This window comes from Rhinichthys klamathensis, unplaced genomic scaffold (assembly GCF_029890125.1).
Source record: "Rhinichthys klamathensis goyatoka isolate OS25496 unplaced genomic scaffold, OSU_Roscu_1.1 h1tg000375l_1, whole genome shotgun sequence".
In the NCBI taxonomy this organism is placed as follows: domain Eukaryota; kingdom Metazoa; phylum Chordata; class Actinopteri; order Cypriniformes; family Leuciscidae; genus Rhinichthys; species Rhinichthys klamathensis.
The window spans coordinates 323,056-345,181 of record NW_026606882.1 but is presented as its reverse complement, the minus strand read 5'-3'; the positions used below and the strand labels follow the sequence as shown (position 1 = coordinate 345,181).

The 22,126-nt window shown below is 38.2% G+C and overlaps 1 protein-coding gene and 1 long non-coding RNA gene across 3 annotated transcripts; both read left to right on the top strand.

Moving 5' to 3' along the window:
• On the top strand, positions 1–21,752 carry LOC130069658 (uncharacterized). Of its 2 annotated transcripts, XR_008803787.1 has the most exons (5): positions 1–69; positions 187–394; positions 1,530–1,708; positions 20,514–20,636; positions 21,410–21,752. It is a non-coding gene; the product is annotated as an uncharacterized LOC130069658 (long non-coding RNA). The 2 variants fall into 2 exon arrangements; XR_008803788.1 differs by lacking the exon at positions 1,530–1,708.
• Positions 7,935–10,067, top strand: sox3 (SRY-box transcription factor 3). The gene has a single exon (XM_056233670.1). The coding sequence runs from the start codon at positions 8,226–8,228 to the stop codon at positions 9,123–9,125; it is 900 nt and encodes a 299-aa protein (XP_056089645.1). The 5' UTR covers positions 7,935–8,225; the 3' UTR covers positions 9,126–10,067.
• Positions 21,753–22,126: the final 374 nt, after the last annotated feature.

Here is a 22,126-nt window from a genome sequence, read left to right as displayed (position 1 = left end):
TTTTGTTTTATTTCAGACTCTCTCAGTCGTTTCTCTGTCATATGCCGTGGTGCTTTTCAGGAGCTCCAGGTCAGTTTCCCTACCAAGTTTTGTGGTCTGCCATGTTGTCCATTCTGCTCAGCTATTTAAAAAATGTTGAATATCAACAATGGCTTTCACTGGGGCATTGTCAACTTTTGTATGAAGCAATCTTGGCTGAATGCGATGGTGCCCAGTGCAGGGAGGGCTTGGCTCAGCACTGAGCGGAAAGGAAGACTGCAGCTCGCCTGCCCTTCTCTCTCTCGTCTCGGCTCAAAGCGGCATGGTTTGAGAGTCTTACCCGACTCTCTTCAGTGGAACAGTATGCAGGACCTTAAATGCAGAAAGAAGGATTGAGAAGAGCGACTGTGCAGCGGTGAGTGTCTTTCTGGAAAACTGCAGCTGTGGGCTGGAGTACATTTGGAGGGGGGAGGGGGGGGGGCTAGTTCAGGGGTAAGGGGGGGGGGGGGGGGGGGGCTAGTTCAGGGGTAGGGGGGGGGGGGGGGGGGTGTTGGATTTTGCTAGCATTTCAGTTCAGTCCAATGGCTACACAGAGTAAAACGGTTTGATTTAAAAACTTTTTATTAAAACAAATACACTTAACTTATCTGTGAGTACTCCTGTTGTAAAACTAAGTCATAGGCTGTCATTCTGTTGAGTTATTTTTTGTTAAAGCGGTTGTTCTCATTCTGCATCATGAATTAATCATTGGATGATAGTACTCCCTAAAGAACATTCATGACCATTGCCCTATTTCATTATCAGTATTGAGTGTTCAGATTAAAGACTTCAAACTTCCTAATATTCAGCAAGATTCTAGATTCCAAAAAGTTATTCATTTTTTAGTTAAATTTTAAAAACGTTAAATGTAGGCTATCATATTGGACCTGTTGAGATTACGATCTCATTTCTTGCCCAATATGTTGGCAGGCAAATTTTGACAAAAACAAATTCAATATTATTGATAAATGATGACACAAGCCACTAAAGATATGGATCAGTGCTCTGTCTGTGCCATATACACATGATGTGTGTAGCTCTGAAAGGTAGCCGAATGTCTTTGTCAGGCTGTCGCCAAGAGGAAGCAGTTAGTGTCTGCGACGTGTCCCCGCCAGTGCAACCGCAACAGCTTGGATCTGCCATTGACATGTCAGTTTCCAGGGCTTTGAGCTGTCAGCCCTACTGCGCCCTTCTCACCCCAGCAGTAGCGAGAGAGCGGAAGAAAGAGTGCGTTTGTGTGCAGGATGGCAGACTGCCATATTAGTGGCAAGCGCGTATACATGATAAAAAAAGATAAAGGAAGTAATGCACATTTGCTCTTGAAGGACCCTTTAAATGGGTCATTTTGGGTCACTGTTCAGATTACAAACAGACTTTCCTCCCTGCCAGGTCAAAGCAGAGCAACCAAAGTAATGAGTCTAATAAGTATACAAATGTTAGTGGACTAAAGCTATGATGTAATTTTTCAGGATTAACAATTATCAAATATTATGGACCGTGTCCACCTATAGGGGTCCGGTGTAGTCCTCTGTGTCTCCTCTGTGTCTCTCTGTGCCAAGGTGAACAGATTCATCCCCAGGCACCCAATCCATTATCCTGTCAACAACAGCAGGTCCCTGCCACAGTTAGCAGCAACACTGGCCGTAATGAAATCATCAGTAATCCCAAAACTCATCTCATCACACCCAAGGTAATTAATGCATTTGGAGGGCGATGGCTAACTCTTAATTAAATTATGCTTATTTTAATGAGGCCTTTATGTAGAGTAAATTTATAGCCAGTATCTCCATTATCAAGTGCTCGGCGCTCAACAGAGATTTGTCATTTTCACCTCAAATCACTCGCAGATTAACGTAATGAAGCCCATGATTAATATATCAATTTATACTTGTTTGTTTCTTTCCTCGAGATTCAATAAATTACCCTGCGTAATTAGTTCTTCAGGATTTTGCCACAGCCAAAACCTCAGTTCTCGCTAATAATGCATAAAGTATTATCGCTACGTATTAATTTTAGAATAATTTAGAGATAACAACTTGTGGCATTAATCATATTACAAAATTGGGTGTATTTAATTAATTAAAGATATAGCCTGCAAATTAATTGTGCATTTCCACAATATTATCTTAACTAATGAAGGCCTGACGAAGCGACTGTTTCATTTTTAAAAGGCACCAGATTAGTGGGATCTTAATTATGTTTAAAACAAAAGCCATCTGCTTGCCACATTTGGTGCAAAGCAAAATCAGACAACTCAGCATTCTCTGCTAAACAAAAAAGGAGAAAGTTTCTATTGTTTTGGAGAAACTGTAGAACATGGAAATGATTCAAAAGATACATGGAAAATAATGAGGTTTGTAATTAGCCTATAGCAGCCAATGATGGCATTTCAATGATGGCAATTCTTGTCCATTTCTGCAAGTCTGACTGATAAAAGACAACATGGAGTTAACAAAAATGCGTGCTGTGTTTTGCTCAGGATGCTCACTATGATATTTTGAAAAATTATGTTTTTTATTTAAATTATAGAAATGAATTTTCTCATTTTAAAATAATTAAACAGCTCCAGTCATGACTCACATGATACCCTAATCGTTTTTCTGACAGGCACTTAAACTAGAGACATTATAAACATTATCACATGCTGATGTGCAGGAGACAGAGACACCGCTTTAACACTTTGAAAAATTCCTTCACAGATACATTCAGCCAAATCTAATAACACCTCTAAACTCAAAGACAATTGCTTGTGCTATTAGAATTTGCTCAGTGATTTAATCAAAACTATATTTATAGTAATTTTCTGCTAAATTAAATCAGCGCTTTAATTGAAATTAGCTTTCACCGGGTTAGAATAAATGTAGTTAAAACTATTTTCATTTAACGCATCATGTACTAAATGGGGTTTTATTAATGTTTCGCTAAAATTTTCCTCCTGAAAGTTAAAGATATTGTAGAAAAATGTTGTCATTGAGGAGCAAATAGGGACTGTGTATTCACAGCATGTGCTGCATGTCTTAATGTCCCAGCAGATGATGTGTGCACATTAGCTTCATGCTGCATTAGATCACAAATCCTATTTATCATCGACTGGGCTAAAGAGCTTCTCAAACATGCCTTGATTCTTCTGTTGCAACGCACTTCTCTTATATATTGTGTGCTTTGCGGTGAAAATGATCGTATTCTTTGTAAATGCATATTAACAATTGCCATATACATCTGAACAATTTAAAAAGGGTAGTTGAAAAGAAAACCCCACATCTGTATTTGTATGTATGCACAAGCTTTAGGTGGTCATGCCTCGATTCTATAGTAAAGAAAGACATTTAAAGTGCAAAAACTGTAAAAAAAAAAAAAAAAATTAATAAAAAAAAGGCTGCCTTAAATTAAGTACAATCAACGTTTAAGACATTTCAACTTAAATTAAATTAAACTGACGTTAAAAAATTTGTTGAATCTTGCATAACTAAAAAAAAGTTGAACATTTCTTAACTTATTATAACTGATAAGTTAAAGCAATGTAAAAACATATTATTGTCATAACTTATTGATCATATAATTTAATTTTACAGTGCATAAACACAATAGGCGTGCATTGGAGGGACTTTAGTTTGCTGTATTCCATGACAGACAGGACTACACCATCTCAACTAAGATGGTATGTCTTCTGCATCAGTGATGCCTTTATATCCTTTTAAATCTTGAGTGTGATGGACATTTCTTCTTTTTCAGGTAACCGTGCTTATCTTTTCTCAGACTGTATATACCAAGAGACAAAACAGTTAAATAACAGGCTGTGGACATCAATGGATCATGTGTTCTAGTGTTCAACAGTGCCTTACCTGTGGTTTACCTGTACATTCCCTGCAGGTACTGAATCTGACTTGCCTTTAATGGTGAAGAAACTCAATGAAACGGATAGATAACGTTGGAATATCAGTGAGAAAAATGTTTCAGTCTCTAATGCTAAAACAATTTCATTCTGATCTAGTTTTTATTTTCAGTATAAAGTCTGAAATAGGCCTAGTTGGGAATTTAAATGAAATGAATATCGTTCACTCATTTAGAAATAGAAACTTCAAAAAAAAAAAAAAAATTTTTTTTTTATTTTATTATGACAATGAGGGAAAATTGGATTGATTGTGATGTCTAAATTTGGCTGTCGCATTAGTGGCTTTGAGTCCCATGTTGTTCATTCGATAGTCGGTAATTGTCCACAGCAAGTGACAGAGCAACAAGCTCTGGACAGACGATGTGTGTGAGGAAGCAAGACTTGTAATAGCTATGTATCTGGAATCTAAACCAAAACGAACATTAAATTATTTGTTTCGATTGCAAAGGTGTTGTAAATTATCAGAAACGCGCACATTAACTTGTTTTTCGATTAAAATAGCCTAAATGAAAAGTTTAAAATGTAGCCATATAGGCAATAATTTGACAGACAAGCAGCGCATTTGCGTTAGTGACTCAAAATGCTTGTGATAAATTCAAGTAAGATAGGATAGGAAACAAAAATTGCGTTGTTGTTTCTCTTTTTCTTTTGCATATTCAGCTTTACAGCAATGATCACTGTTGGCTTTATTTTAAGGACCGGACTCATATGTTTCAAGTATAAAACGGGATATCATTCCTATAGTTCACAGTGACATCTGAAAGAAGGTCAGATCCAAGCCTCTTTTCTTTAATTGACCAGTGAATATTATTTTACCAGTGTCACAGAACCAGAGGGGACGCAACCATTCAGCGAAATACAATAGGAATAACAGACCGTGGTGAAATTGCATCTTCATTTGCATATTCGGTTCAAAAATCATGCAAATCTCAATGAGACGGTCTTTATTGTGCCTGCAATTGAAAAATCATTCTGTTAACCATGGTAACTCTGTCCTTATTCGTAGCCAGTGAATTGAAACAAAAAAGTTATTAATTCATGGTGATGACATTCAAATGGACTCCAGAGAAATGCTTAATGTTTCGGGGACATTTGATCTCAAAAATCGGAGGTGAAGATTAGCTATAAAGACTTTTAAAATATCTATATTTTAGTAAGCTACCTACTATTGTTTTTTGCTACAGGCGTCGTTTAACGTTACAGTTATTGTGCTATTCATATGTTGTAGACAAATACTATTATTAAAAATTAGTATTTTTTTTTACACTTAATCGGGATAATTTTATAGCCACCCTATAGCCATTTTTAAAGTGCAAATAATAGGCAACAAGTATTCTTGTCTACCTAAATGGTAAATAATCCCATTTTAACCCGTAAAAAATCATTTAATATTCATAGTTTTTCCCACATAATTGTGGCTCGAGCTATTATTATTTTTAAAGCGGGTGTGTCGCGTGCAGGCTTATTTGACTACCTAGGCTATATCAACATCAAGTGCACTTATTTGAACTTATAGCCTACCAACCTTAGTGTACTAAAAATACTCTGTAAAAATACTTGAGACTCTGTGTGCGCTTATTATTTATTTCCACTTTAATTGTTAAAGTTGAGCTAATTAACAAGTGAATAGACACGGATTCGAGAAAAAACGGTGATAAAGAATAGAAGTCCTGTGGTGATTTGTTATGGTATTGTGGGTCTCTCCCAATAGTTCATCAAGACAGAACGAGTTGTTAAAACGTCCAGCTAATAAAAACTATTAATTTCTCAGGTCTGATGTGACATATTAGACAATAATTAACTGTAATGTATTAATTTTCCATCTTATGCTTTCAATAAAAATCACATGCTGATTTGTGATTTTTATTTATCTGCTACACAGTGGCAGTTTTAGTCTATTCTGGTCATTTGAACAGTCGCTATTGCCTACTACACTAATGGACAATTCACTGCCACCATCATACACGTGAGTGATTTTCGGAAGCCTTCGGAGCTCAATGATGTTGAACACTGGAAGGCTTTCCTGGTGGTCCTCGGCCTTAGCTCACGTTAATTAGGAAATTTGGAGAACAGAAGCCATCATTACCGAGCTCCGGGTAACTGGGAGTTTTCCTATTCCCGCTGTCTCCACACATTTCCATAAGCAGATTACAAGAGGATATGTTCCTGAAACCACTCGGATAAATCACCGGTTTCGTGGAATAAGTCTCTAATTAGAACTTTTGTCATATAAGGGCTGGTGCACAGCTATTCATATTAATGTAGCCTGAAGTGACTAATGATGTTCCAAATGACACATTTACTTTGTCTCTCTAATGAAACTGAAAGCGACTGAAAAAAAAAAAAGATCCACTGGTTTCCCGTTTTGGATATGGCTGTTTCTCCATGATAATTTTTCAGTGAAACTTTGTTTTCTAATCACGAATGCTAGCTACTAGTGTTTTATTTGACGTTTCAAATTAACTTGACCACCCACAATCGTATTTATAATTGGGCAATGTTTTATTTTATTTTTTTCTCTATATCAAATAACCCGATCGCTCTTTTAAATTGCGCTATATCATGAATTATTATAATGCTTTGCATAATGTAGGCTAAACCTCGGGCTTGAATAACTGCATTGAGTAGGCCTAACAACACTTGCAAGTTGCACTTGTTAAGACCAGTTTGGAAAGTAAATAACGGAGACATGGTGTTGGTGTTCGTGTCCAAATCGGTCACACACGGTGAAACTTCTCTAAATGGTTGAGTCGTTAGTGTGTGGTGTTAAAAGCCCATCGTGAATATTCAGTGCTGTAATCGTTCAGTCTCAGTGGCGATGAATGTGTTAAATGTCGATGTTCTTCTCGATGGACGGTGTGCTAATAGGCTACTGACCCTTTCGAAGGTGTAATTTCTCCCCGGGAGACTGAAAACCTCTCCCAACCCAACACGTCTTACTACTCGAGTCATTTAAATCATATAGCCGATAAAACGCGCAATGTTTGCAATTAGCAATAATTGGTAATGCAAAAATAAATAGGCCTAATTAACATACACTCCAAATTGACGTGGCAGTTCTAAAAAGTAGTTGTATGTAGATAGTCACATCACATCACATAGTTTTGCTTCAGAACATTACAAAATTCATCCACAGGGGGGCGTTACTGTATTAATTTTGTATTTGCACTTTATTTGTAGACACTTGGCAAGATTTGCGACGTGTGTTTTTAAAACTCAAAACTATTTTGTTTAATGTTTTTTTTTTTTAATTAAAATTAGCTTGGCGTTATTTTCAGCTCAACCTGTAAACCTGCAAATTATAGGCTATATGCTACTACTGAGATGTCAAATGAAAGTTAGAATAAATTGAGACAAAGAATGCAAATAGCTTCTTCAGTAGTTTATTATAATATTTACTATAGTTGAGTAATTTTACAAGTGTTAAAAAGTCCCTTTAATCAATGTCAGTTTTAAGAGCTTTAATTCCCACTGTCTAACTCTGTGCATAAGGCAGGGCAAAAAAAAAATTAGCCAACCAAAACCCAAGCTTGCATTAGCTCATGGTTGTCATGTCGCTTAAGATCGAACTTTGAATTAAATTATTTGATTCTTATTATTTGTGTAATTACTAATTATTATCGTGCCTTTGTCGTGCCAGTGTAAGGCAAAGTTTACAATAGGCTATCCTATAGCTAGGCAACGTTTGATTTCATTAAGTAGAATCTAACCGGATTCTTGCCTTTAATTTAATTAAATTCATGCTTCTTTTTCTTTATTTTTTACGTTGAACAGTTTCCGCATTTTCCGTATGAAAGTTTGGAATTCACAATATTTATTTAACCCTATCGGTAGGCTACAAAAGTAGGGTAAGGAAGGCTAACATTTTCCATTAAATAACGACCGCTTTAAAACAATATTTGCAAAGTGATTACTGTCAAAGTGCAAAGATGCCACTTATGTATTTTATCCCACTTAAAGTGCATCCCGAAACACAGCGGTGCCCGGACAGCGAGCTGCTTGGATGGCGGAGTGTGATGCTCTCTCTGATTGGTCGGCGCTGAGCTCATTGTTATGCTGTCAATCCAAATCACATGGCCGAGCCTCTATTAACAGCTGAGCTTAGCGCACAACTTTTCAGAGTTCCGTGGCAGAGCAGAGTGAGACTCACGGGACTGGTGTGGAGACATTTGAAACTTTAGTTTGGTGCTTATGTGACTTGAGTTTTTGCTCTCTGAACTTTTGACTGACTACCGACTACTTTATTTTGTGAGACTCTTTAAATTTCAGCGTTGTCTTTCGAGTGCTTTTAAGGCACCACTTTTAAGTAGTTTGAATGTATAACATGATGGAAACCGAGATTAAAAGCCCCCTTCCGCAGTCCAACACGGGCTCGGCGGCCGGCGGCAAAAACAACAGTGCCAACGACCAGGACCGGGTGAAGCGGCCTATGAATGCTTTCATGGTGTGGTCTCGCGGTCAGCGGAGGAAGATGGCACAGGAGAATCCTAAAATGCACAACTCTGAGATCAGCAAGCGCCTCGGTGCTGACTGGAAACTTTTGACTGACGCCGAGAAGAGACCCTTCATTGACGAGGCCAAGCGGTTACGAGCCATGCACATGAAGGAGCACCCGGATTACAAATACCGTCCCCGCAGGAAGACCAAGACCCTGCTGAAGAAAGACAAGTATTCCTTGCCCGGAGGACTCTTGGCGCCCGGTGCCAACGCTGTCAACAGTGCCGTCTCGGTGGGCCAGCGGATGGACTACACGCACATGAACGGCTGGACGAACAGCGCGTACTCCCTCATGCAGGACCAGCTGGCCTACACTCAGCATCCCAGCATGAACAGCCCCCAGATTCAGCAGATGCACCGGTACGACATGGCTGGACTTCAGTACCCGATGATGTCCACGGCCCAGACCTACATGAACGCGGCGTCCACGTACAGCATGTCACCAGCATACACGCAGCAAACTTCCAGTGCAATGGGTTTGGGCTCCATGGCTTCAGTGTGCAAGACGGAACCCAGCTCTCCTCCTCCGGCCATAACCTCTCACTCTCAGCGTGCTTGTTTGGGAGACCTGAGGGATATGATAAGCATGTACCTGCCCCCCGGAGGAGACAGCGCCGAGCACTCCAGTCTACAGACCAGTCGGTTACACAGCGTTCATCCGCACTATCAAAGCGCAGGGACTGGCGTGAACGGAACGCTACCCCTAACCCACATTTGAAAGACTCCTAAAAAGACTAAGTACTTCGGATACTTGAACATTTTGGTTTGCAAAAAAGAATCGAAGTTCAATTTCGTTTTTAAAAAAAGAAACTATTTTTAATCTCAATGAGTTGTCCGTTTGAAAGCATTTTATGACGACATATCTGGGACTTGAGAATAAATTGCATTGCAGAGGAGCTTTTGTCATAAGCTGTAAAGCAATCAACGTAGAAGAATATTGGACTTCTGACTTATTTGCCGCCAGAGTTTGTCTTTATGAAAAAGGCACGTGGCTTCGTGAAGAGGCTGTATTTCAAAAACAAAAAAAATAAAGAAAAAATGGAGGGAGAGAGTATGTTCACTCATAAATGTTTACACTTATTTTTAGAATGTCGATTTTGTCCAAATCTGTGTAGTCTTTTTGTTGTTCATTTATGAACTAGGTTTTATTGAAATGAAAGACTGTGCTGGTCGCAAGCGCAAAGTTTGTTTTATTTATAGTGAGTTTTTTTTTAAAGCTTGTGAACCACTGTACGTCTTTGCTGAAATGTTCCACTCTTGTTTTGTGAATCTTCCTTTTCTGTGATGTTATGGCAGTATCATGTTAATCCATTGTGTGGGACTGAGAGTTTTATTTAAACTGACGTTTCTACTTAAGACTAAATGAATAAATTTGTTTTACAAAAAAAGTTTATGACTAGATATCAATTTTTTTTTTTACTTCAGGTTTTAATTTGGTTGTTCAAATCGTTTGTCTACCGGGAAACCAGTGACTTTGTCAAATTCGCTTGAACCCAAATGTGGTAATTTGAGGCGATCGGTTAAATGAAGAGTAAATTTGCGAATTCAGACACGCTCGCTCGCTACCAAGCAGATGTTAATACGCGTGAATTGGTTTTAAACATTCTCATCAAACAGCCAATAGCATATTTTTATGCCTCTCAAATGCTTAGAAATACAATTGTTCTGTAAATGACTCTATAAATATTATTCTATAAATAATTTATGTTCCTAAATACCGGATGGCTTTCTCCCCTAAAGTTCGACCGGTGTAGCCTATATTTTTGCCGTAGTCCCGATAATAGCCTACTATAGGCCTACTAACCATAACATAGAACTTATATTCGTTGTTTAGATACACTTTACTGATGAGAGATTTATAATTTTAAAGAATATATAGGCCTAATACACAAAAATAAACAACGTGCAAAATCATAAACGCTTAAAAGGGGCAAAAATTAAAAAAAAATTTACATGAACTGTCATGCAAATATTTTCTAAAGTGTGTAATTTCCTCCTGCATTTTCACTTGTTGACTCGTCTAGGTACACACAGTTCCTCAAAATTACTTGTATAATTATGGTTAACTATAAATATATTTAATCCCTTGAATTTGTCAGAACCAGACGATGAAACTGCGGATGAATTCTGATAATTATGTTCATAATAAGAAATTAATTAATACAGGGATAATTTCTCTGCCATTTCACTTTATGAGTTTCCAAGTGTGGCCGATTTTTTGTGGGGTCAGACAGAGGTTAAATATTTGAGTATCTTATTTTGTGCATGATTTGAATATCACACCATATTGTCTTTTGGTGTGTTTGTCAAGGGACCGTTTTGTCCATATCTGTTTTGCTGTAGTTGGCCAAGGAGAGGAGGAACATACAAGGCCGTTTCGGACTGCCTTTTGTAATTTAGGGTGTAATTTCCATATTGAGTCCTCAATATATAATATGTATAGTAGCCTATATGTACTGTGTACCATGCACTCATAAAAATAAAGCTTCTTCAATGGCTCTTTACAACATCTTTGGTTCAACAAAAATTATCTTATAAAGATATAGGCCTATACATTTTATAGGAGATTAAAATATAAATGCATTTTATAAAATGCATTTTTTAGATCAATGTGTTGGTTTTTAAAATCATAGATGATTTTGTAAAGAACTAAAGAATAAAGTTCTTAGTGATAGTAAGTTTTCCAATAACATTAGGCTGAAAAAGTGGGTGTTCCGATATGGATTTTCCAACTGAGGATTTTGGATGCTTGATTTAACTTGTCTTTGAAATATCACTTGTTCATTTACATTCAATAATTATCCATTCTGCAAAGCACCCTACATTTTCTGAATCAAACCCACTGATTTGCAACAACTTAACTTTAAAAACTCTCAGGACATATTGCATTATGAATAGCCTGCCGTTGTAAAATGACCCTTCTTAATTTAATCTAAGCTATTTACATTTTCACCCAAATGCTCAAGCAAGAGATATATGTCCACTCTTAAAAATAAAGGTTCCAAAAGGGGGCTTTTGCAGCAATGCCATATAAGAACCATTTTCGGTTCCCCAAAGAACCTTTGAGTGAACAGTCAGATCAATGAACCACATGAAGAACTTCCAATATAAAGAACCTTTTCTGCAAGGAAAAAGTTCCACAGTTGTTAAAAGTTCTTCATGGAATTGTAGAGGCCAATAAAGAACCTTTGTTTTTAAGAGTGTATAAGGAATACTTTAAGAACTCAGATTCTGATGTCACTTCAGTATTTTTGCACTATTTTTTAGATTATTTTGAGATTTCTCATAACAGCTATATGAAACGATATTTTTAAATGATGCTGTCACACTTTGAAAGTGTGCAACAGAAATCTCAAGCATCTCAAGGCATTTATTCTCCTGAGCCATTGAGTGCACTGGCTGCTGTCTTTCCCACATTCACTGACAGGTTTGATCCATGCCTCATTGCTGTGCTTGGATTAGCCCTGTGCACCTCTATGGATGCCAACAGATTAAACGGACCTCCCTGAAATCAGCGGCAGGGTCTTAAGTCATTCTAGTGTGTCTGAGACTGCGTATCAGCTAATCATGCTTCCTAATTCTTAAAAAAAAAATTAAAGAAACTATGTGAGAAGCAGTGGTGAATATGTTGCATATGCCTGATATGAATATGCTGGGATTTTTTTTTTTTTTTTTACATTCACAATCACAATATTTTTTAACTTGATGTATCCAATTGCCAGTTAAAAGGAAGGAATTTATTAAGTACTCATATGAGTGAAGCGGTAGGCCTGATAGCATAATGCATTAGGTCCCAGCAAAGAGTGGGGCCCTCTCTCTCTCTCTCTCTCTCTCTCTCTCTTGCTCGCTCAGTCATGTGGAGCACTGTGCCCACTCAGCAAGTGCAGGCATATCCCCACTTCCATCTGCTTATGACCTCACTGGAGCTGTTTGTTTAACCCTTTTCCCAAACTAACATAATTGCACCCTACTGCAATCATGCACGCTGGATTTGCAGTGAGTTAGATAGGAGTAGAGTCAGAAAGCTTTCTCACTTTCTTTCTGCCAATGGATAATTTTGATATATTTGTATATAATCATTCATACCATATACCTTCCTGTTTTTTCCTGATTGTTATGGTTATTCCATATACATATGTGCCAATCTAAGAATAAAAAAGTGGCAGAAGCCCTGTATCAATTTCATTCACTGAACCTGCTCAGCAACTCTCATTAGGAACTCCTCATTCCAAATCTCTAGTGGGTGTTTTCCCCCCCAGTATTGCTGTTAACGAATGTACACAGATTACAGTATGTCAGTTGAAGAAATGGGTGTGTTTGAAAAATAAAGTGAACAGGCTCTATGGTATTTCGGTGGTGCCAGACTGGACTTGCTGTGGCGTTGTGTTCTAAAAAACAAAATATCCTAGTATTGATTAGCAGGCTGGCTCAAGGCATTGCTGTTGGGCCTGTCCACTGGAGTGAGTCTCATGTGGGCTGTGGGGACAGAGTGGAGTCGAGGTGTGGGGGTGAATTAATCTCCCTGAACTGGGGCAGATGTCGTTGACGAGCCCCTTTTAGATCAGCTCTCGCCGTGGGAAAATAGCATCCAATCCTTACGGGGTCAGGACTTTGAGCTGACCCTCACGGTCTCATCCCACCTCAGAGATCTGTCCATTCTCCTGCACTTTATCTAAGAGACAGGCTCACCTCTCCTGCCTATGGCTATTGTCTCGTGGTACTATTGTATGTTTGCTGTTCTGGTACCTCATTATTCACGTAAATCTAACCTCTTCCTCTTCTTCCAGCACGTGTCACAATTTTGGTTCCTCTCTGCGTTTTAAGTTCATGTGCTAAATAAGTGTTGCTGCCTTGTTCACTTTAGTTTCACTTTTCACTTTAGTTTACATCAGTCTCAGCATTGCTTTACTCATTCCCCCCAACACTCTTAAGGCTCTTTTCGAAGTAATGCCATTAAATCATCTTTCAAGAATAGTTCTTAAAATAACTTTTTTTTTATTTGTGTGGAGAACTTTATTAATCTTAAGAACATTTTTCCATATGAAGAATCTTTTGTATATTGGAAAGGTTTCATAGATATTTATTGAACCAGATTCTAATTAAGAACATTTCTCTTTAAGAGTGAAGAAGCTCCAAAAGGCTTAACAGTGACGTGTATTTATCAGATATAAACATTGTTATAGATTTCAGATATGAATAGTGTCAGTTTTATTTGACATTTAAAGATAATCGCAAATCTAGTGTAGGGGAATGTGCCAACTTGCTTCTCTTCTCCAATTATTCAGATTTTTGTTGGTAATTACAGCCATGGTTGGATCTCTGTGGCATTACACAACCACAAAGAATGTAGAATGGGAGGTTTAAAGGGCGGTTGCCGCTCCAATTCAGGCTTGGCCCTGCAGTCCAGGTGCAAGTGACTTGCATTGATGTCAGTGTAGAGTAAATAATTCTAATTAATAGAGTCTTAACACAAGGGGACAGACCCTTTTAATAAAAGACTGTCTCTAATGCGATGCATACAGAGAGAAGAGCAGTTTAGACTAAAATCCTTTCAGTGATATTATATTGTAATATGATCTCTGTTAAAGAGTTTTATGTAATGTTTCACAGTGTCGTTCTTGGGACTATGTGCCCTTTGACTTGCAAAATGTAATATTTTGTAGAGGTTTAGGACATGAATGTAGTTTAGTTTTGTCCAACATCAGGACATTTCTTTTCCATGTTTCATAAATTCCTGTCAACAAAGTTCTCACAGCTAACCACCAATTATAATAACACATTAACATTTCTCTTGTGCAACCAATCAAGTCTTTCCTTTATCTATGTTAAACACTGCACATTTATAATATCTGGGATAGAGTTTATTCTTTAAATATCTCCCTAGAGCTTCTCTTGTCAACCGCAGCGAGAAGTAGTGGCCTTAAGGGGAATTGCTCATTACAATATTTGAGTGAAACCCCTCGTAGAGTCGTGGAGCCTTAAAATGAGCGTGTGGAAATTTCCCTGAACATGGAACTACCCTGCCCTTAACGCTCTCTTGGGTGGAGCAGGTGCTGGGAGTTTCTCTGACGCAGGATGAAAACAGGTTTTAGGGTGCCTATCTCTAGCCCATCCTCTCCAAGATGGAATTGGGTGGAGTTTGAGTGACATTAGGGTAGATGGGACTGTTTTAGGGACATGTCAACCCTGGGGAAAATGACAGATTGTCCTTTCAACCTATATATTAAGTTGTATTCAACCCGATCTCATAACTATTTTATTAGGAAAAACAAGATTTTGAAAAACAGTAATGAAGTAAAGATCCCCTTAATCTCACCTCTACACCTAACTGTCAGTGGGGCGTAAGTATATCATACGCAAATGGATTGTCTGAATTAGCCACCAATTCGCCAAAACATACAAATTGCCATGAGAGTGTTGGTTTTATTGAATGATTTGTTTTATTGATTTATTTATTGGTTTTATTTATCTACGTTGTCTCAGATGTTCTCCTAAAATTCCTTCAGAGATATAAAATGGACTAGAAAGCTTTTGACGTACAAGAGTATACAGTTTAAAAAAAACGAACATGAATAGCTTAGTTCAGATAGTGGTTGGAAATATTTAAATAAATATTGAAACTGGTTGCAGATTTAAGTGTCTGAGCATAGTATCAGACATTGTTTTTTAAGAAGCACTTGAGATATTCAACATCTAATTAGGGATTGAGTCCACATATGTTTGTAAATAGTGCAAGGAGAACATGTTGATGGAGTGATGAACAACCTATATGTGCAAGGACAATGAAAGCAGGAAAAGTAGAGACAATAGATGAAGTACAGAGGTTATGGAGTTGGGGGCAGGGCTGTGAAACAGGAGATTAGGACTCTCATCTAGGCCACAGATATTGATTAGTGTAGGTTTGGGTCATCAAGAAGAAACAGAGATTGACAGATGAACAATGGTCTTATATCTGCGTGATGTCTCCTTGTCATGTCTGTAATGTCAGGGGTTTTGAGGATGTTTGGACAGTAGGTACATTAGTCCAACTCACTAGACATTCTCTTCAATTACTCTCTCTTTTATCCTCTGCGTTATTGGTGAATGTCTTCACTCAGGTGAACATCTTGTAGAAGTTCTCCATGCACATAATAAGACCCCACGCAGAAGTGGCTCACTTGTTTATTGATTAGTTGCCATTGTCATTCAGCCAGTTCTCTGAGATATGTGCATTTGTGGGCCAAAGGCTCATATTAGGACATGTCTGGAGGGGTGTAAAAATGTAACGTGTTTCCTTTTGTAGGCTACTTCTTTTTATGGAGTGTCCCACTCTAGTTTCTTTACTTTCAATCAATAAAACAATGATAATGAGCCCCACTGTTTTCTTGTTTATTCTGTATATTTTCATTTTATAATGTAATGGTTAAAGGGATCATTTACACACCTTTTTTTTCAACTTTTTTGTTGTCCCAATTGAGTCCCAACAATTGAGTCCCAAAACAACATAGGGCCCCATTGACATTTTTCAAAATATTTTCTTTGGTGTTCATCAGAGGAAAGAAAGTCATAGGTTTGGAACAACACAAGGGACAGATATAATGACAGAATAATGACAGATGTTTTTTTTGTTTTTTGTTGTTGTTGTTGAGCAAACTATCCCTTTAATTCATTAGATGTGAAGCACAATAGCATTACGAATTCCATTTAGACCATAATACAACAAAACTTAACAAAATACATATGTATTTGTTTTGGTATTTCATGTCATAGTCAGTCACCCGCTATTGTGTCCTGCTTTTAAGTATGGTACTCTTTGGTTCTCCCCTATGTTTAGCCTGCAGTGTCTCAATCACTATTGCATAATATGATATATTTTGAAATTCTCGCATACATCAACAGCCTTATTATTTTGTCCACTTCAGCCTGTCACTCACAGCAGCAGTCCAGGGTCTATTAGCATGTGAGTGAGCTTGTAGAAAGATCAGTAGCTGGTGTGACTAGCTACTTGCAAGGGTGAGAAGGAACATCAGCTAATGAGCAGTAGTCGAAGATAACACAAAATAAACAAAACACAGCGTTAAAGCGCAGAATACCAGCTTTTTTCCCTCTCTTTGCCCCTCTTTTATCACACTGAGCGTTGTGTATGCCGATGTTGACTGCGCCTAGGACCCACTTGTCAAAATAGTATTTTTGTGGTTTTTAAAGCTAATTAAAATGTCAGTTTCGTGGGAAACCAGTCTTGGCTTTTAACTGCGGGTTAAGGTGATATCCTTTTTACCAGTGCCTTGAAAATGTGCTATATAGGGCCAAATGAGACGAAAAGCTTTTTTTTTTTTGTGCACTTTGTCCTCCAAGTCGAACCCAAAAAGTTAATTCGCATCCCTCTCTCCAAACCCCCGGCAAATATCACACCTCGGATGCATAAACATGCCTGAGCTCCACACATCAAGCCACGCAGGGGGCCTGGCCGGCTATAGAGCCGCACTGTGACACCAATCAGGAATGATGGCAGCCCTCTTTGTCATGCTAACAGGAATTGCCTCTTCTCTTATTCAAATGCTCTCCTTCTCTTTCTCCCTCCCTTCATCCCTCTCTCCTTTTCTACCTCCTCATAGGCCATGTAAATCCATACTTAGAGAGTTTGAAAAAGAGGGTGAGCGAACGAGAGAGGGAGTGAGAACTCCCTGTCCCCAGAACCGTTGATCGGTGGGCCTCTCTCCTGGGGGTCAGCGTGGCCCTCGCAGCGCCGAGCTGTTTCCATGCCCAGCCGAGCGCATTTCATATTCAAATGCTCCAATCAGGACTGTGACCCACGGGGGGCTTTTTTACAGCCCGGGCCTTGGGTCAGCGGGTCAAGATGGTGATTTAATAGCCAGGGCGATGGGATAAAAAAGGGAAAGGAGTGATTTAGTGACTGAATGAGTCATAAAAAAGCATTTTTCTTAAGTTGTCATGTAAATGCGAGTAGCCTGCATCAGCTTTTCCTTTTCCTTTTCCTCGTCACCTGGCTTAGGCACCTGCTTGTGCTGTTTAGACTAAAATCGCTAAAGACGTGTCAGAGTGACAGTATGAAAATCAAAGGTTTATGGTCCTTCTGGTGTGGTGTGTTATGGGGCAATCTTACCTGAGCATCTTGTTATTCATGTCTCGACAGGTGTGTTCGCTGCAAATTACATAGAGCTGGTATGTACGTGTAGGCTGGTTGTCATGTACTAATTATTCTGGAGACTGCCTTCGCATGTGAACAAACACTGAATAAAATTGATGTATAGGCCTAGTTGTCTTTATTATGTTTGCCCTCTGGCACACACTGTGTGAACACCTGTGGAAGCTACCGATAAAGCAGTTATAGCTTTAAGTAGTAATGCAACATACCAAAATGATCTATAGATTAATTCACCAAGTAGACTATAAGTTTTTCGTTTCAGTGCAGACAGAAACATGAATCGGACGAAACTGAATGAATCAGAAGCAAAGCAAAACTGTCAAGAAATGAGAAAGTATTTGAATGGTTTTATTTGATTTTTTAAAAATTATTTAAATTATTTTGAATTAATTTGATAACACTTTACAATAAGGTTTCATTTGTTAACGTGTAACTAACATTAACTAACATGAATGATCAATTTTTTACATTATTTATTCATCTTTGTTACCGTTAGTTAATAAAAATACAGTTGTTCATTGTTTGTTCGTGTTAGTTCACAGTGGATTAACTTATGTTAACAAATATACCTTTGATTTTAATAATGTATTAGTAAATGTTAAAATTATCATTAAAATAAATGCTGTAGAAGTATTGTTCATACTTAGTTTTTAACAAAAGTAGTTAACTAATGAAACCTTATTGTAAATAAGTGTTACCATTAATTTGAACTATTTAAAGTTTTTTCCATTAAAAAAAGGATAATCATGGCTAACTGTGCATTAAATAGAAGGCAATGAACCGCCCAACGTAAAGCGGAGGCAAATTTATTATCCTGAAAACGAAAACAAAGTGCCTCTCGGTTTTTCCTAATCGTCTCTAGACTGTCCTAAACACGCTGTAATATGCGAAGTGCTGATGGTGATGGGTGTTTAGACGTCTCTTGATTGGGAGTCGTTAGTATTTAGCTTAAGTCCGTTGAAATGTAAAAGAGGCCTGTGTGTGAGAGGCGCTGCGCTACCCGCAGAAGCTCAGTAGCAGTGCACCTCAGTGACTGACAGGTGGGTCAAAGTTGGGGATTTAAGGTGGCTCGGGGATTTGTGTGAGGCCCAATAGCCAGCCTCCTCTTTTACACTGATGCAGTGAAGTTTTCAATGCGTGATGATGTGTGTGAGAGGAAGGGAATTAAAGAAAGAGACTTTGCTTAATGTTGTGTGTGTGCATGGGTGAGTTTTAGCACAACCTTCAATGAGCACAGCTGTGTTAGTGCCTAGATGTGTTGTTCTCGTGTCTCACTCTTTATGTCTGTCTTTTTTTTTGGGGGGGGGGTGGGGGGGTCCAAGAATATGACCAAGAATATGGCGGATAATATAGGGATTGTTCCTGTTCTCTCTTCTCCTCAAAGTGATGTGCATCAAGACAACCATAATGACAAACCCATTTAATGTCAATTTTCTTTTACGTTGCATTGTTTTTTCATGGTTTTTGATGATGAATGTGTGACAAGCAACCTGTTTATGCTGGAATCTGCGTCTAACTTCTACCTACAGATACATTATTGTAACAGGAGTGTTTGATTGGATGCTCAACCTTTTGACATCAGCAAAATATAGTTTTCTACCCATTTTAAAATGATTATATGTTGCATTTTATTATTTGCATTTACATTATTTGCATTTTTCTTTTCTTTTTTACTTCTGTCAGAACATGACTGTAACCAAATTTGAGTATGAACTCACCAGTTGAGAACTACTGCACAACAGGTACATGTTTATTTCACTGCTCATGCAAATTAGCCCTTAATAATTACTAGAAAGACTTTCTTAATAATCCTTTAGTACTCCACAAGCAGCATATTGAGGATGTAATGCAGTTTGACAGAGCTCAAAGGATTTGTGCTCTAGACCCTCAAAGGCTTCCTGAGTGTCATAACCCTTTGTGTAGACCCTTCTAATGGAAAGGGTGGCATTGTAAGGCAGGGGAATCACTGAACACTCAGGGGAGGAGAGCCTGATTTTCAGTGACTCTAAGCTGAAAACCACCAAATTGTAAGAACAGTATTACTTTTGGCACATTACCTTTAAGATCATGAATATACTTCTTCTTTCTACATGAAATGTATGATATAACAATATAGCATTTGGTTTAGACACATTAGTTTGGTAACACTTTATTTTAAGATGTCGTGTTACAGTGTAATTATATATTTAAGTACTGAGTAATAATTATGTACTTGCTATAGGGTTAGGGTTAGGATAGGGTGTTGTTTGGGGTTAGTTGCATGTAATTATGCACAATTTATAATTCTGGTTGCACTTTATTTGACAGTATACGTGCTCTTACAGTGTACTTGCCTAAGAAAGTACTGGGTAATATAAGGTAACTACATGGGTTAGGGGCAGGTTCAGGGTTAGTACCCAGTTATTACATAGTATGTACATTGGGAACAGGGCTGTAAAATAAAGTGCTACCGTAATTCCTATAGTAACTACATGTAACGTGTAACAAGGACACTGTAAAATAAAGTGTTACCAGTTTTTAATATTAATAAAGCACATTTAAAAACAGTAGAATTTGCCAAATCTAAATGTAAAACAATGCAAGATTTCAGAGCTTAGATATATAAGACATGGACCTTAAACTTTTTGAATGGTAGTGTGTATTTATTATAAATATAATGAAATAGTATCAAAAGTATAGCTATGGACATTTGATCTCTACCTACAATATATTTAATAATACTGAATCTTAAAAAAATAAAAATTTAAGGTCAGACTACAAACACTTCTCTTCAAAATGTTCCCATACCACTAGCTCAGTGTAATCCTAAGATCTGTCAAAAAGATTTTTTTTTTTTTTTTTAGCTCTGTTACATGCTAGACCTCCCACGCAATAATACAGTTTTCTCATTGTGTGGTTTTCTCCAGAAAGCCTGTAAAGTCTGAGAAAATCGATCCAAACAAGCCTTAATTCTGTCATTAGGTGAGAGAGAGCCATTCTGTGATTGGCTGCCCATCTGCTCCATATTCAGAGGTGCTGGATGAGGCAGAGGGCCCGCTGGGAAAATGGTGTTGTAATCAGGAGCCGGCTGTGCTGCCTGATCAGGTATGAAGTCTGCTTCCACCTTCCTCAAAATCCTTCCTCATCTTCCTCTCGTCTCACTCGTGTGGTTAGCAGACCCCGATGGGAGCCTGTTCTCTGGTACTATTACACTATATGACCGTGGGCTGTTGATAGCTGGACGAAGAGGGGAGAACTGAGGCTGTGAGAGAGTGTATGTGTGGGCTTTGGGGGAGTATGTGATGTTAGTGCTAGTAAGTTGGGTGGGGGTATTTTTTTGTTCCCACATTTGATTATTCAGGTTGGTTGAACTAAATTTCTGAACCCATAAAATTCGGATCCCCTTTGGGGGCTATTTACATATATTTCAATCCCCCCTCCTACAGTCTCCCCAGCTTCTGTCTTTCCCTCCGAATGTGAAAAAAGAGGGCAGAGCAACCAGGCCTGTCTGGTCTTTAAGATGTCACTGTGGTGTGAAATATAGGCGAACAAGCAGGGCTTTGAAACTCAAACTTAACCCACCCTCCAATCCCCCCTCCCCTTCCACACACACACACACACACACACACACACACACACACACACACACACACACACACACACACACACACACACACACACACACACACACACACACACACACACACACCTTCTGTTCCACCCTCATACACATACTTACACACAGAAACAACAAACCACCCCTCTCCCTCCATGCCGTCTTAGTTGGTGAGCACTGTGCCCACTGAGACAGATCCATCTCTGGGGTCGCGTGTATGTTCTTGTGAGCACATGTGACAGTGTGTTTGTGTGTTCAATAGGCTGGTGGGGTCCAGGCACCAGGCGCAGATGTTCGGGACGGGCTGGCGAGGATGCACCTGTAGTCACTCCATCATGTGGCAAAGATTCTGGCAAGTATTGGACAAAACAGGTCATTTAGCATTTTATCTTCACTCAAAATAATAATAATAAAAAAAAAAACCTGTTATCATTTACCCACTCTCATGTTGTTCCAAATCTTTATTTTATCTGTGGAACACAAAAGAACATATTTTGCTAAATATATCAGGGTTTTTTCTTTGTCCATATAATATATGTCAATGGGGTCCACTTTGGACAACATTGTATGTGTTTTGTATTTTATTTTATTCCACGCTGCGAAATATTTTTATGGTTTTAGTTAACTATTATAACCATGGCTTAAATGTTTACATTCTAATTTAGATTTGAGTTATAATTATTTTAATATATTAGTAATAATTCATTAATTTAAGTACCTTTAAGCCATTTTGAGGCTCCTCAGAAGTTTGCTGAGGCCCCCTAGTGGGTCCCGGCCCCCTGGTGGAGAACCACTGGCCTATAGTTACACATTAAGTATATATACTGCTTAGAATAGGTTAAACCCTGATATGAGTGATATGTTGCATTGTTATTATTGGTAAAGCCAATGCTTAAGTCGAAAGTTACTTTTTATGGATGTTTGGAAACTGTAACTTACCGTTAATTTTGCATAACACAAACACATGTCTCCTTAGATT